At 35.9% G+C, this 16938-nt stretch overlaps 1 protein-coding gene across 2 annotated transcripts in view; it reads right to left on the bottom strand.

The window, feature by feature from the left end:
• The window catches only part of fstl4 (follistatin-like 4), a 175918-nt gene that overhangs the window by 55585 nt on the left and 103395 nt on the right, over window positions 1-16938 (bottom strand). For both annotated transcript variants that reach the window (XM_015349418.2, XM_015349419.2), the window contains exons 5-6: window positions 14171-14361; window positions 12506-12626 (exon numbers count right to left, since the gene is read on the bottom strand). In XM_015349418.2, the coding sequence (XP_015204904.2) occupies window positions 12506-12626; window positions 14171-14361 (312 nt within the window). The remainder of the gene's footprint in view (window positions 1-12505; window positions 12627-14170; window positions 14362-16938) is intronic.

Raw genomic sequence — 16938 nt, 5'->3', positions numbered from 1 at the left:
AAGTAGCGTTCAACTGTGTATCCAGAAACTCTGGTTACTGAAGTGCCTTAACTTCCATCAGTCTTTCTATCATATTGAAAGTAGCTTTGCCATACTTTGCTCTCATTTCTCTTTGAAAACACAGTCTTAGCAACCACTGTATTGTTCACCATTGTCCTTTGCTCTACCTGAAACATTGCTTGAGTTTTCTTATAACATATTTCCATAGAAAACACAATCTCACAGGTGGCTTTAGAAGTCATTTTTGTCTTTAAGTCTTTTGTACCATTTTAACATGAAAATAACCCTCTCACACTGTGTTATCCAAAACCTGTATATCATCACAATGTTTTAAGGTATAATCTAAAAATGATTCCTCTTCTTTTTGATTTCTCTCCCGGAATCATAAACAGAAACATTCTAAATGGACTAGGGGTTTTGATGGTCTGCTAAGGCTTTTGTCAGCTAGTTAAAAGAATTCTCATTTTGTTTAATCATCAGTATCGGTTTCTTCACCAAGCAATATACTTTGGGTACAATTATTAGAAGAAACATACAGACTTCTGTGACATAATTTGCAATCATCCATTGTTATACAGTATACAGTATGTCAAATATACGATTGGAAATGCAGGAGGCACAGTGGTTTGCATTGCTGCCTTGTAGTGCTAGGGCCCTGGGTTCTATTCCTGAGGTTCTATCTGCATTGCATGTCCCCCTCGTTTTCACAAGGGTTTCCTCTGGGTGCTCCAGTGTCCTGCCACAGATTAATGACATGCTAGTAGGTAAATGGCTTCTGTAAAATTGGATTTGGTGTGAGTGTTTGTGTATCTGCATGTGCCTTGTAAGGGACTGGTATCCTGTCCCTGTCTTGCGCCCAATATTTTACAGGATAGACTCCAGGGGACTGTCACCCTGAATAGGATAAGCAATTATTGAAAGTGATGTGATGAAGAAATGCTCTGGAAATGCTTGTGTGTCCAATTGTATTCAGCAAGTTTCCCAATATGAGCCATAATTTTAGAATCGTGTTCCTCTGACATCTACTGTATGTCCCCAAGACATACACTTTGGCAGTTATTAAAACCCTTGTACTACCATCTTAAGGTTGGCGAATGCATACAAATCTGTACCATGCTGCTGCATGTGATTGGAATTAAATTGGACCATTAGTTCTATAAACCAGTAGCTATCAACAATTTCAGACAACTCGTTTGAAGCAATTTTACACTTGACATACTAATTGGAGACTTGTAGCTTTAAGGCTTTCATTCTTTATAGTCTTTAACAGGTTCTTCTTTTGTAGCTGAGCGTGGTTATTGGAAATTACTCCAATTGGATCCTGTTTAAATCAGTTTAATGCAAAGAGAAGCAGCCTAGTATTGGGACTTTTACAACCATTTTCTCTATTTCAGTAGCCAGATTTTCATACAAAGCTATAATATGAATGAACCCCATTTTCCTGCCATGAGCAACACATTATCTCTCAAAGGTTAATGTTTCCCAGTCAATTGGATTGCTTCCAAAAGCAAAGAGTATTGTTAGATGAAGTTGCCAGGCTTAAATCTGACTGTGCATCCTAGATGCTGATAGTTGCATGGTACAAAAAAAGCCATCAATTCCCAGAAACATCCTATTGGATCTAAATTCTTAACTGTTGTTTGCTTATCTAAAGATATTGTATTGTTGTTGAACAGCACAATTAAATCAAAGCCACACCTGTCAACAAGATATGACACACGAATAAGCTATAAAACTTCTGCATTGCCAACAGTATCAATACTCACAATTCTAGCATTACTGATTTAATAGTTTTACAGATGAAAGGTGCCATCTTGAGTTCTAATACAGCTAATATGCTTCAGAGAATTGTAGAAATGATGAAGCCTGAAAGCAACAGCAGGTTTTGTGGGAGGACACTGTGAGATGAGTTTTCGTTATTCAGATTGGAAACGCACCCAGTTTTAATTTAACATCCAAAGGCTTCATTTTACAAGCATGACAATGTTCAATCCCCCAAGCTTTTACAACATGAAGTACTTTGATCTTCTTTGAGGATGTATATAGTGTACTGTATGTAGGATGGTAGCTTTACTCCAGGGTTCAATTCAATGCCAGGCAATCTGCTCTGTATTTCTTCCAATGAACAATGAACAAGTGAATAAGAGAGTGCATAAACTAGGGAAGCCCACACCATGCCATGGATGCTGCCCATACACATCTCCTTAACTACAAAAATAAAAGAAATGGGACCAATTCCAAGTCACTGGAGATATCAAAAGTCCTTGAGGCTGTATGGTTTTCCTTAAGTAAAACCAATAGCCTCTTGTTAGAGATAAATGTGGGGACTTGATATACAGTACAACTATAAAGTATACATTCTAAGCTCAAAGTCAATGCATCAGACATTGTGAATCAGTAACATAAATGTAGGCTTTATTCCAGGCTCATAGCTTTTTATTCCTCTCTGCAGACAGGGCACTGGGGGAGACTTCAGAACTACAGTAGGATTATTTTTCTGTAAATTGCACAGAATGGTAAGAACTCAGTGTTCTCTTCACTGATGAATAGTAGAATATGTAAAGTGCTCTGTTTAAGGTATGTTTATGGAGGTTATGGTTGGTTATTTTGGAACTCTGGTACTTGTGGCATAATGGTTAATGAAGCATTGATGATTACCATGGATGACCATGAAGTCTATAATCTATACAGGCATGAATGCATAAAAGGGGTATTTTTTATTTTTATGACCACAGTTTACAGTTCAGTGAACTTCTGACAGTATCAACTGTATCTGTATCAAACGTATCGTCTTTGATTTTTGAAGGTTGTTTGCCATTCATTTTACTTCCAATTAAATCATACTGTTCTATTTTCTACATTGCATACAATATTTATACAATTGTGTTTTGTGTACTCTTGTAAAGAGATAACCTTCATTTGTATCTGTCTATACAGTATCTAGCTATAACACAGCTCCTTAGACTTTTTATAACACAATTTCCAACCAAGAGTGTGCTATAGTTAGAAAAATCTGGTTTCAAAGGGATAAATGACCTTGCCCATACAAAAAGTATTCATTAAATATTTAGTCCAAATTTCATCTCTACCTAATGTCTTAGATAACTATTTTACACCTAATTTCTTCTCTGATATGAACAAAAGCTCTCATTCATTTATTTATCTCAATATGTGAATATATATGAATATTAAATTATTTGTTTATTTTTTTTAATGATTTCATTAATTCAAAAGTGATTTACATTTTACCCATTTATAAAGGTATTTTACTGGATATATCTGAATGAAATACTATGCTCAGGGGTCCAACAGTAATGGTCAGCTCTTATCTAAACTGGTGTTATGTGTGAAGAGTTCAGCAGTAGCATTTTCAAATGAACTTCATTCTTTTCTTATTTTTGTATACTTAATTTCTATATCAGTGACATGCCATCATTACATCTTTAAAAATCAATTAAATGGCTGTCTTTATTATTAAATCCTATAAAATAAAAAGTCTATAAAAAGACGTCTATAAAATATATATTGTATATACTGTATGAGATACTTTATATAAGGCAGCACTGCTAAATAGATTTTCTAGTAAAATAGGTTTTGATGGGTTTCAGTCTGGGTTCTTTGCTCTGTTGGATCCATATCAATGTTCTCTCTGCAAGCACTCGGTTTTGCAGCTGGTAGTGATCTGCAGTGAAGGGTGACAGGTTATCACTGTAACCTTTGTATTAAGAAGGTGAAGCACAATCTCTTGTCATAATGACAAATTAAATCATGCCTTTTGTACCATTTACGTCTTCTTTAACCACTTATAATTAATAATTGACAGACAAAATCAGTGATGTGCTGAAAAAAACTCATATGCATTATGACCATATGTGAAATTAGGGTTATGATTATGAATTATGAAATATGATTATAACTTTAGCTTATGATGGTGTTCTTCAGTATATACAGTACAATGCATATTTCAGTTTACTTATGTCACCCTTATGTTGGCTTTGCCTGTTTAGTAAAATATTTGAATATTTGAATGGGTGTAGATGTATACAAAAAAGCTCTACACTGCATTTTAGTATTTCTCAAAAGACAACAAAATAGACATGCTAATATAAAGGAATGTTTTACCAACATTATTTTTTCACTGTTATTTAGTGAGGTTCTTTAATAGGATAGAGGGGGAAATTGTAGTTTTCTTAAACAGTAAGAAAGTATAATAAATAAAAAAGTGTTACTGATTTAAAGACCTTCTGCACCGTTCTTAGAATCATGAATTTATATTAGCTTTTGCACATACTGCATTCATGTTATCATTTTCCAGTCCTGTAATAGCTGTTCTGAATGGAGGATGTTTTCACAGTTTACCTATTTTTATCTTTTTGTGCACAGAAAACAGCACTTTAAGATTCATGACAGAATGAAGGCTCCACAATTTTGCGAACAGTTTTGCATCACCATTTGTAATGATCAGAGAAGTGTTTCAGGCATAGCCTGGTGAAATTACTCCACTGGGCTATTCTTCAAGCATTGGTGTCTTTTGCAAGAGTTGTCTGTGAGTGAGTGGAGGCGTGCAACTCCCTGATGCACTTGTTTGAAGTTCTAGGAGAGCAAAGCTTACAGAAGGAGCAAATCAATGCTGGTATGATAATGAATTATTTCCCACTTTGTGGCAGAATCTGAAGGGAGATAAAAGAAGACCGCATACTGCGCAGATAACAACCACGGGCCATAATGTGATGAAGAAAGACAGTGCCAATAGCTAATGTGATCTGATATAGCAGATATACAGTAGGAACCATGATACAAGAAGCCAAGGGGTCATATTTTCATGTAGGATAAGTATCTTCCAATTTAATTAAAGGAAATTGTTATTTTAATTGAATGATTCTAAATAAATGGGGAAAAAGCATGACCCAAAGATTTAATGGGTTTCTGGATTATCCCTTACAAAATTATTTTAAACAGTATGTGGCACCTAATTAAGAAATCAAAATTCTTTTAAATGTATGATTTAGATCCCAATATCTTTGTTGTCAGGTTCTGCTCCACATAATTTAGTCATGGTTCCAAAGTGGAATGATGATTTGAACGAGATACATTTCACCTAGAATCTAGGTTTCCTCTTGGATAAAAACATACACTGTCAAAAGCAGTTGAGAAGTTGTTAAGTATGCTATACAGGTATAGCTATATCTAAATATTTTAGTGAAAGATAAGTTTTAATTTTCAAAAATGAATGCTAGATGAAATTATATATATAATATAAAATAGTTCAGGTGGGTAGCTGCGTCAGCATGTGTAGGCTGCAAAGGAACAAGTAATAGTTGTTGTTTACCATCCACATCAGGCACTTTCCCTTGCAACAGAACTCGCTGTATCACATGCAAATACACATAATGATAATGTTTCTTTATTAGCCCTATACAATTTCTTGCATTAGGAATTCATCTTTTCACATACCCCAGCTTTTCTCCGTGGAGACACAGACAGGGAGAAAAGCTTGGGGTCAGAGCGCAGGGTCTGCCATTGTACGGCACCCCTGGAGCAGTTAGGGTTAAGGGCCTTGCTCATGGGCCCAACAGAGTAGGATTCCTCTGCCAGCTGCAGGATTTGAACCAGCAACCTTCCAGTCACAGGCACAGATCCTTAGCCACATCCACCACCACACTCATTCAAGGCCCCTCAGGACAATTCCGGATCACCCAGACAGCATCTTGTACCTCCAGCAACCTTATTTACTGTATCTCTTACAGTAAATGCCCAGCCATCTACATTGGAGAAACAGGAAGGAGACTCAGAGACCGCTTCAGAGAACACGTCAGGGCTGTGAAGATTAAAGATCTCTCCAAGCCCATTGTTTCTCATTTCACCTCTGACGGCCACGACCGCTCTAATCTCTCTGTCTGTGTTCTCAAAGACAGTTTTCCGAAACTCATACATCAGAAAGACCACCGAAACCAAAATTATTCTGCAGCTAGGATCACACATTTTCCCTTCTCTTAACGACAGACTACTGTTCTTTTAAATTTTCTCCATTCATTGGAAGTTTCATTTCACACTTCTCTGCACCCATTCTGACTTCACACCTCTTGATTGGCCTCTCTTTCTGTCCCCTGCTCCCGCCTCTCACTCCTCCTCCCTCCCAACCTTTGTTCTCCCGCTACTTTACTTTTGCCTACTGCCCTGTCTCTCTCACACCTGAAGAAGGCTCCACGGCCGAAACGTTGTGTTCTCTTTCTTCTTTTTTTCAGCATGGAATAAACCTATTACTTGTTCCTTTGCAAGTAATAGGTTTATTCCATGCTGAAAAAAAGAAAAGTGAAAACACAACGTTTCGGCCGTGGAGCCTTCTTCAGGTGTGACATATATAATGTAACATATATATAATTATATATATATAATAACATATATATAACATATATAATTATATATATATTTCTTGTGTATCTAACTTTCATCCCAAAAACCTAAATATACTGTTTACAGTATGTATTTCTGTTTAGAGTTATAAATGTACAAACCAAACTTTTCACAACCATGAAAAAATTATTTTCAGTATCATTACAGCTATAGGTAACTATGAAGTGTCTCTAAGAATCAAGATAAGTGGGTAACACTTGGCTGTGTAAATATTTCTGGTTTTATGGCGAGGGTGATGTTTGCTGAGATGTAGGGAATCCAGATTTAGTGTTCAAACCTATCATAAAGTTGACCTTGATTTACCTTATTTAAGTTCTGGGTAAGTCATTGAGTGTTGATCAACAATCCAAAAATAAATCATATATAAAATCAGATTATATCATATGTACAGTAAGATAGAACAGGGAAACAAAAAGGGTGAGATGTCCTTGTTTGAGATCATCCAACTGGAGCTAAGTATCTGAATCTTGCTAAGAGAGTTTGCTATTCTGTAGTTTTTAGAGGACTTAAAAAGTGAAAAATCTCTTGGCCTTTTTTACATTTTAAAATAGGGAGATAGGTTCTCACTTATTTTGTGACATCTGGACATCTGGATTTAGTTAGAGAGAGATTTAACTGCAGGTTGTATTCTATTTAGTTTTGAAGGCAGGTTGTCTCTTATTCTGGCCTTCAGGCCTCTGGAGTGCCTGTCTGTAAACTTGTACTCTAATTAGAGAAACTTGTGTGTTGTATGTTTTTGCTGTGTATAGTGAACTGTGTCTCAATTGCCTGAATTATTACTCTTCAACAAAACTGCGCCAGAAAACAAAGGACTGCTCAGGCACATTCTTGGTGAAATCTTTACAAGGTGAGTGTTATGATCATTTATTTTATTTACTGACTTATCTGCTCTGTAATTTTCAGCTTATTCACCAAATTTCTTGACACAGCCATTTGTAACAATATCAAAAGCCGACGTGCCTTGTAAAGTGTATATGATAATTATAAGAATGGGAATGTTTGCCATGGTAATGTATTATAGTTGTCTCAATACAATATTGTTTAAAAAACATTAATTGTGGTTTGACCAGCATTTTGAGAAACAGGTACTAAATACATAGGGAAGAATGAAATAGCTTTAAAGAGGCCTTGACTTCTACTAAGAGAAATGAGTGATGAGTGATTTTCCACCAAAGTGCAACATAAAGATAATAGATAAACAGGTGCATACGTTTGCAATCGTGTGACAGGAAGTTGATCTTCAGTTTGACAGAATGCTAAAATAAAAGCATACCCTATTAGCATGTGCAATAAGTTTTGTTAACATGATCAGTACCAAAATATCAAAACATTTTTATTAAAACGAAGTATTATAATTATAATAGTATTATAATGAACATTTTCAGACACATGCAAAATATCAGGGCATAGGATAATTAAAAATGTAAATATTTTAGTTAAGTAGTGTTTGAAAAAATAGTGTTAAACAAAATTTCTTCCCTAAACAGAATTATGAGGTGTTGTTTTTCTCCTTACAATAACATCAAGGGGGTGAAATTTAACTCAGTGTGAAGTGAGAAGCATTCATCTTTTAATCTCCCCTTTCCATGATGAAGGCAATTTAATAATGATTTTTTTTCTCTAGCGCACATCTTCTTAAAATATGACCAGGAAATCCCACTTCAAAATGAAAGAAAACACCGGTGGTCTTACTTTCATTCTCTTACAGCTCATTTAAAACTTCACAAAAGGCTGTTGCTTTAAAGAAAGATAAGAAAATCATCCTTATCTTTTTTTGGCCTCAATTGACTGTCCCATGCTAATGTTATAATTTACATCCCTTAGAGAGCTGTGATCTCCTTCTGATAACCATACTCTTCTCTCAGCCTGTATAATTTGCCCCCACTGAGAATATACATCAAGAAAAGACAAGGACTGGCATGTGGATTTCCACTGACCTTCAGACACACTGCAAGACATTGACCACAATCTCTCTCCCTCAGCACATTTGGACACAGTCTCTGCTGGATGAACTTACTGGCCAATTACATTACTCCCCCCCCCCCCCTTTTCTTTCACCTCCTTGATTAATTAAGCAGATCTGCTGACTCCAACTGTCAGTGAGGCTTGCTGGTGCCTCATAATCCTGCTATTAGCAGGAGCAATGAAAAACAAATAGATTCAGCCTGCAAAACTGTTCAACTGCACAACGTTATCACTCATCCAGCTTCCTCCCCGACAAGGGCCTGCATGCTGCAGCTATCTAGCTGGAATTTAATGTTCATCCCTCGGCTGAAGCTCATGGCTCGAATCCATAATGAGTCTGGGTAAAATGCAGTCAACAATGCCCTGTCCTGTGGCTCTGCCACAGCTCTGCTCTATGACTTAAACATTTCTCACACAGCTGTTTTGTGTTTCAGACTCTTGTTACACAGATACACCTGCAAAAAAAAAAATGGACTGATTGAGTTACTCAATAAATTGAGAATGATGGATTACCATCCAAGACTGGAGAAAAAGTGGCAGTAAGACTGCTTAAGAAAGCTTGCACCATCTTAGTCTCTGAAGAAATAAGACCTGAAGTGTTATCTTCCCCTACTTCACTTAGCGAAAAAAAAAAACTTTTGCTAGGACGCAAAGCTATAACTATTGAACGTATCCTGGGAATTGCCATATAAGGTTAATTTCAATTAGCCAGCTTGTATTTCATTGTCATTACAAATTTATCACTGTCCAACCATAGGGTCTGCATTAAAAATTGTTAGCATTTCACAATGATGATTACGCTAATCTATTTTAGTTTAGTGTGCTTTGCAGTATCCGGAGGTCTTTAATGGCAAATGAATTCAATTAATTGTATAGCTAATAATTATGCAATTAATTACAGTGAATGGTAATTACAGTTACATGCAATACAAACCTAAACATCTTATTTTCAAGGGTTTAAACCAGTTCATTTTCATATGTGCCTTTGACCTATGAAGATTTGTTTAAAAAAAAAACGATTTAAAAATATGCTCGAGGTATCAAAATACCCTCAAATGCTGTCTGTTTGATTGTAGCAGTTCTGTAAATTACCTATCTGAATGCAAGTAAAATTATAAAGAAATATTTTCATTATGAAAAAGATTTAAGGTGGGTGGCATGGTGGTCGAATGGTGCCATGGTTAGTATTGCTGTCTGGGGATCCTCGGTTCAGTTCCAGACCAGTTGTGCTATCTGCATTGAATTTGTACATTCTCTCAATGTTTGTATGGGTTTTTGCTCCAGTATCCTCCCACAGTCCAAAGACAAAAATTAGCCCTGGTGTGAATGTGTGTGCTTATGTGTTTGTGCGTGCCCTGTGATGGACTGGTGTCCCATCCAGGCTGTATCCTGCCTTGCGCCCGAAGCTTGCTGGGATAGGCTCCCACCCCCCACAGCCCTATGTTTGATACGGGAATTAGAAAATGGATGGATGCAAGGAAAATATAGTATTTAAATTTCTAGGCACTAAATTGATAAATACTGTACAGCACCATTATTTCTGAGAGATAATGAAATACATTCTGTTGAAAAAGAGTCCTGGATAAGTGCAAAACAATAAAGGAAAAATAATAACTGCAAAGATTTAATTTCAGACAATGCATCTATAAAAATTTAAAAAAGAATGAAAGTAATTGTGTATGTATTAAACTAATCAGATCACATTACAGAGCACTACAACAGCTGAGTGATCTCCACAGATACACCTCAAATGAATTTGTTTGCATTTCATTGAGCTGAGAAGTTAGAGTATACTGTATGGTTCTCACGGCACACAAGAAGACCAACTAATTGTTTATATTTAACTTTATTTGGTTATGAAATGAGATTTTATATTAAATGTATTGAATATGATTTCCAAAACTGAGTGAAAACACACTTTCAAAACTCTAGCCTCAGATTTTTGAATATTTAGTATTTTTGCATTTTAATATCCTTCTCTTGAAGGAAAGTGAAGGGCAAATAACAGCTGTACTTCACCTGTATTGTTAACCTTGAACATCATTCGATGAAGAGCTTTTGTAATGATTCTCTTCCAAATGTTCAAATGCTAAATATTCTGGTGGGGCTTGAGTACGAAAAACTCTGAAACAGATACTGTGTACCATCTGGACGATAACAGGAAAATAATTGTATAATGACAACAATAATACTACTAAAATCGGTCGTTACCACAGTTAATGACTAGTGAGGTTTAATGGTCCCATTTTTTATGTTTTTTTTTACTCAAGCAGTAAAACTTTCAAAGTGGTTGCTTGGCATTGCTAATGACTTGTTTTACAGGCATTATGGCTTTTAACAACTTTTATGTATATTTTCAGTCAGGATGGCAATTTGAGAATTATTTCTTTATCGAGAGATTAATGTCATACAGTATGTGAAAGATTCATGGGTATAATTTATGGAAGAGATTATGGACATGATTTAATGGTCCAAACAGCAAAGGATCCCAATTTCCTCACCTCCAGAATTAGTTTCAAAATGTTAAAAAAGGAAATCCAAAATCCACTTAGCTAATGAAGATATTTTTGAAGGTCTTTTTATTTTAATGTCTGTAGTATACATCAGTGCAATGGCCCAGAAGCCATTCTGTGGCTGCCCAGAAGCAGATACTGAACTAATGGGAATAGATCACAGGTCTGATTTTTTAAAATACATTCTAGCTTTTTTAGTGACAAATGTCAGGGGCTGTGGAAATAAAATTGTGTTTAGTGGTTCAACATTATCATTAACATTCCAAATTGAGAAATTATAGGGTGAAAGCATCATGCTGTTTTTTTTCATTAGGCATTTTAAGTATTCTGGGGAATTTTGCTTGGCTTTGCTTTGTTGCTTTGGCTCTAGAAATAATGCTAAAAAGCTGTGGAGAAATGTTAAGCATTTTCTGCTTTAATTACTCTTTTTAAAAATTTTGGGTGACACACCTATGGTACATCAGTATTTACATTATTCCTACCCTTGATGCTCTTTATACAGGCTGATGAAAATGGTCTGTATTGCAAAGTGTCCAGCTGATGGTGTATTCACTTTTCATCAGGCCAGCACAGTGGTCATTGATTAAATTTATGTTCATGTCCACTGTCACCACTGTCATAGTGAACTATGTTCAGAGGTAACACATAGTAAAACTTGTTTTCAGTCATATTAATATACAAAGACAAAATACAGATAAAAAGTAATAGACTTTTTTTTGCATAGTCTCAAATTAGTCTCTTTTGAAAACATGGATCTATGATGACACAGTGAGATACTTGTCACATTCATTTATAGAGTCTCACTTTTGTAGGTGATATGAAACAGGACATGTCATTAATATTGCTCTCCTAAAGATCTGTGAAACAGCACACTTTTCATGCAGACTCATACAGTGGCTAATGAGATAGTAAGAACTTCTACAACAATATAAAATACTCTTTTATACTTGTACAGACTCTTGACTCATCTTTTCATGTTCCTGACAACAAAACACATTACAATACAAGTACTAACCCCTAGAAGCTATACACCTTGTACACTAATCTCATCAGCTCTCAAAGGCTAAAGAGGGCAAGCTCTGGTCTGTACAGGGATGGAAGTCCTCTAAGTAAAACCAGCAGCTGAAAGTGGTGTTAGAAATTCCAGACCAATGCCTCAGTACAGAGATAGGAGCCACTGTGCTGTAGGAGATGTCGACCTTCAGATGTGATGTTAAAACTGAACGCCTGACTACCTGTGGTCATTAAAGATCCCATGGAACTGTTCATAAGAACAGAGAGGCTGGCTATGGGCCAGGGTCCTGGCTAAATTCCACTTCAGTTTTGCTCAATCTGACCTATTGAAATTTCCTATTTATTATAATTGTTGTAGTAATTTCTCACTTCTCCTTTGCTTCTTTGAAGGTTGGTGTTGAGTTTCATTGGTGGATGAAGTGCGTCCTCTTATATGTACTGTACTATACATACTGTATAAACAGGTTTTAGATACATAAAACCTACTATACAAAAGCAAAGCACTGCATTTTATTTTTCAGACAAAACATATACAGTAATGAATCCATATATTACTTTTATTAAAAATGAAAATACATAAAAAACGTATTTTGACTTACGGAATGCAGTGTAAAATTCTTGAAGTGTCAGATGACCATCATTGTTGTAATCATCATATCTGAGCAGGTCCTGCATTGTGCATTCCAGAAGGTCATCATCTAAGTGATCTTTCATAGAGATCTACAAAGAAATGTCATATTAAAGCATTAAAGGATTGTTAAACTACTTCTAAAGTAAACAAAAGTTGTCTCTTAATATCAAATGCCTCTGAATGAAACATTTAAAAAGATTTCAATATTTACTGTATACATCTCTCGAGTCAAAGAAGGACTTATTTGAGGCTTCCCTTTGACTTTGAGTATACAGTATGTGTGTGTCACAAATCTATAAAGCTGCTTAGTTCAGGCAACCTTATGGAATGACACACATTTATTCTTGTAATTCCTACTTGCAATGCAGTTTGTGTCAGTGTACAAGACCCGGATATTATCTTATCTTTATTCTTATTAGACCATAGCCAACTTAACCTTCCCAACCCTTTCTTGGTCTCTATTCTTTTATAAATGCAGAAATTCTCCTCTGACACAGTCCTGTGCAAAGCCATTTGTCAGTTCACACACTATACAGTCCACAGTGACTGACAGGAGAGCAGGTGTTGATCTTGAGGGGCAACGCAGCTCTCGCTGACATCACCAGTAACTGCTGCTTGACAGAAAGCCAAAAGACCCTCTCAACACTACCCTGAGATTGGCGAATTCCATCATAGTCAGCTAGGGGCATGACCTAAACTTGACCTAGCAATGTCTAGATCACACAGCTCAACCTGCACTCCATACAAGTGTCTGAACATTCATGGACACCACCGGGACCAGTTCTTTATTAGATGTATTCTATGATGAGATTATAGGATACCAGACACTGCAACAATCAAGGTGTCAGTATTAAGTATTTACAATTTATTGCAGCGTTTGCAGTCTCTCTCTTCCAGGACTGCACTGATATATTTTTAGTTATCCCGTATTCTTAAGTATGTTGTTCAAGCCTTTCATTACTGAATAAGTTACATGTGCCCTATTACTAGTGGACATGGTTCATATTGTGTATTTTGAATATGTTCTTACCCAATTGTCCTGCAGGTTTATAAAAATCCTGTGGTATTATTTATACTACCCTGCTGATGAAATGTAAGTCACTTTGGATAAAAGCATATATGAACTAAGCTAATAATAAAGGAACAATTATTATGTTTATTCCATGTTGAAAAGAGAAGAGAGAAATCACAACCTTTCAGCTGTGAAGCCTTCTTCAGGTGGCTGTCACCTGAAGAAGGCTTCACAGCCAAAACCCTGGGACCTCTCTTCTCTTTTCAGCATGGAATAAACCTATTACTTGTTCCTTTGAAGACTAAGCATGCTGATGCAGCTACCCACCTAAGCTAATAATATTTGCATATTATTTTATTTGCTATCTGTATTTGCCAAGGAGGTCAAAACTGGAACCTGTATAAGAACCAAAGTATACTGTTCTGTAAGTAATGTTATAAATACATTCTTCTTTTACATTATTATTAAATCATCTTCTGTTTTCTTTTTTGGTCTGTGTTCTCCATTCCCCTCAGAACAAACTATTCTCTCAAGGCTTTGTCAGTGCTATATGCAATTTACACTTTGAATGGGACACTAAAATACACTGCAATCCAATTTTTATTAGAACAATAAGCCCACCTGAGCAAGCTCATCGCTGCTTAGGTGCCCATCGTTGTTGATATCCAAGTATTTAAACATCTTCTGCACTAGAAATCTCCGTCGGGACATGCGATTTTCTTGGACATTTCTGCCTTGCTTGAAGCTTCTCGACTGAAGATCTAGAAGCATGTTCTTTAGCCTGTTGTATTCTGCCATTGTACAGGTGTCACCTACAGAAAAAGGGGAACATACTGTAAGCTTTCAAATTATTTTCAAAGCATTGACATAAACCAGTATCATTTGACTTCAAATAAGTTAATTACATTATTAATCTCTTACCCTCTGCTTTTTTCTGAAAGTCTAACATTCACATTTTGTCAACCAATCTTTTATCTAATTCCATATGATATGAAAACTTGGTAAGCTTGGCAAAAGACAAACAGTTAGGAAAAACAGAAAGGCAAGTGTATAATATATTTCAAAGGTGCAGTGTTGTCTAAATTCCAATTAGTCAAATATACAGTTTACTTTATGAATCACATAAGCATTGGATTAAAAATAAATATGTTTATTATTTGTGAATTCACTAAAACATGTTTGCATGTAAAGGGAAATTCTTTAATGAATCAGAACCTATTTCAATAAATAGGATAATACTTGACTTTTTCAGCAAAAACTGAGTTACAGAATCTTTGGCCTATTTGTAATTCAAGAATCAACACTATGACAAGAGGAATTATAAGGAATGTATATGTTATAACATCTTCACCTCTCGGACACTACCACAGTTTTAACGCCAGGTAGTATTAGAATGCCGAGCCTTTTCATTGTTTTGAAGATGACAAATAATATCTAGCTTCTTTTTACTGAACTGCACTTGCAAAATATTTAAAAAGCCAAACCTTTAGAGGCAACTCAGAAAAATACATTGTTGTATGAACAGTCACTGTGAGGGTTTAGTAATGAATAAAAAAGGTAAGGGATTTAAATGTTCGTTTTATGTGGTGTATTTATACAAAGGTTTCAGACCTGAGCAACTCAACTGGAACGACCCAATGACTGGCAAGCTGCAAGCAGAAGACACAGCTTTGCACACACACACACACACACACACACACACACACACACACACACACACACACACACACACACACACACACACACACACACACGTTCACCAAGAAGAAACCTCTTGACCACAAGGTTCAGCAAAACCTATCAACGGCCAATATACCACCCAGATTAACCACACGTAGTAGACACAGGGACACACAAATTAAAACAAAACCACAGGTAACATGAAAACACAATACTAAATAATATCAGATATAGCAATAACGCTAATTAATTAAACATTATTTTATGTTTGTAGTTGCCTTTATCTAAGACAGGGCTGCAACAGCTGAGGCATTTTCAACTGCAGTGACTGAATAGGAAGGTCCACAAGCAGCTAATGGAAAGTATTATTATTAAAATAAAGGTTTGAAACACATTTTTTTATTTTTCACCTTTTTCACTTCTTAGTATCAACTGTGTTGGGACTGGGAATATACAGTAGGTACAGGTTAAAAAGTATGGAAAATTCTCCTCTACCACTCTTCATGAGATGGGAAATTTAACATGGCCAGTTAACCTACCAAAATGCCAACTGGGAGATGAGAGGAAACTGAAGTACTTTTACCTGAAGTACATTCAGTAGATACCCCTGCTCAGAATCTATTGTACTGTAACTCTGCCACTTTGTCACCTAAATTTAATCCAATTGTAAGTATACAGAAATACTGAAGCCATTCTGAAGCCATTACGGAATAGTATTATTTCATCATAATTAATTGCTTTTTGAACAGCACATTTGACTCTCAAGCATTCCTCTAGAAACCGAAACTGCTAGATCCTAAAGGATTCCAAGCACTTTCTGTCTTGGTGGAGATTCCCTTCATCAACTGAAATGTAAAACTGAAACACAGCAGTCATTTTGCATGTTATCGTTAATGGGCAAGCAGCCTGTTCCTTAGTTTAATGTCTTACCCAAAGGACAGCATCTCCTACAGCACTGTGTGCTATGCACAACTTGTAACATTTCCAACATACATCCAGAATCATGATTTGATTTGAGCAGTTTGTTATAAACAAAAGGTTCATGGCATTTAAACGAGAAATAATATAAAAGGGTATTAAAAAGAAAGTCAAATTGTTTAAAAAAAGATTGCAAGTCAGTTTGATGTAAAAAACAAACAAAGGTTCAATAACTAAATAAAAAAAGGGAGAAAGAACTTATTTAATCTTCTAAAACTTCAGTATCAAGAGGATTTTAATTTAGCATATCTTTCCCAATATCCACAGTGACTGGGGTCATTGTTCCTTATTGAACAGCTTATTGTTCCTTATAAGGCCATAGCTGTCAAACAGTGCTACCACACAGTTCTTACCATTTACCTGTCTAAAATGCAACCTCGTTCCATTCATTAAGGTATAAAGTGAGGGTAGTTTAAGTACCTGGTGTAATGTAAAAAGGTGTTATCTCTTTATTATGTTGCACCGTGGCTTTGTCAAATAGGTTCACATCAACAATGCCGCTGGGATGCTTAATGAGTAAATTGTGCAGAGCTTCTCAGTAGCTGCTTTTGAGGCTCAGCATGACACTTACAGGCTGGTTAACTTGTTAACACCACTCTAGGGAGGTTAGGTACCCCCCCTTTCTGCTGTGTTGTATGGCAAATAACTTGCAGTAATTTAATCGTTTTCTATTCCACATACCACTATCACAGTCTGTGACACTATTCAATTATTACCTTGAGCATGGCATC

Source organism: Lepisosteus oculatus, chromosome 11, assembly GCF_040954835.1.
Source record: "Lepisosteus oculatus isolate fLepOcu1 chromosome 11, fLepOcu1.hap2, whole genome shotgun sequence".
Taxonomy (NCBI): domain Eukaryota; kingdom Metazoa; phylum Chordata; class Actinopteri; order Semionotiformes; family Lepisosteidae; genus Lepisosteus; species Lepisosteus oculatus.
This window is presented reverse-complemented; position numbering and strand designations above follow the sequence as displayed.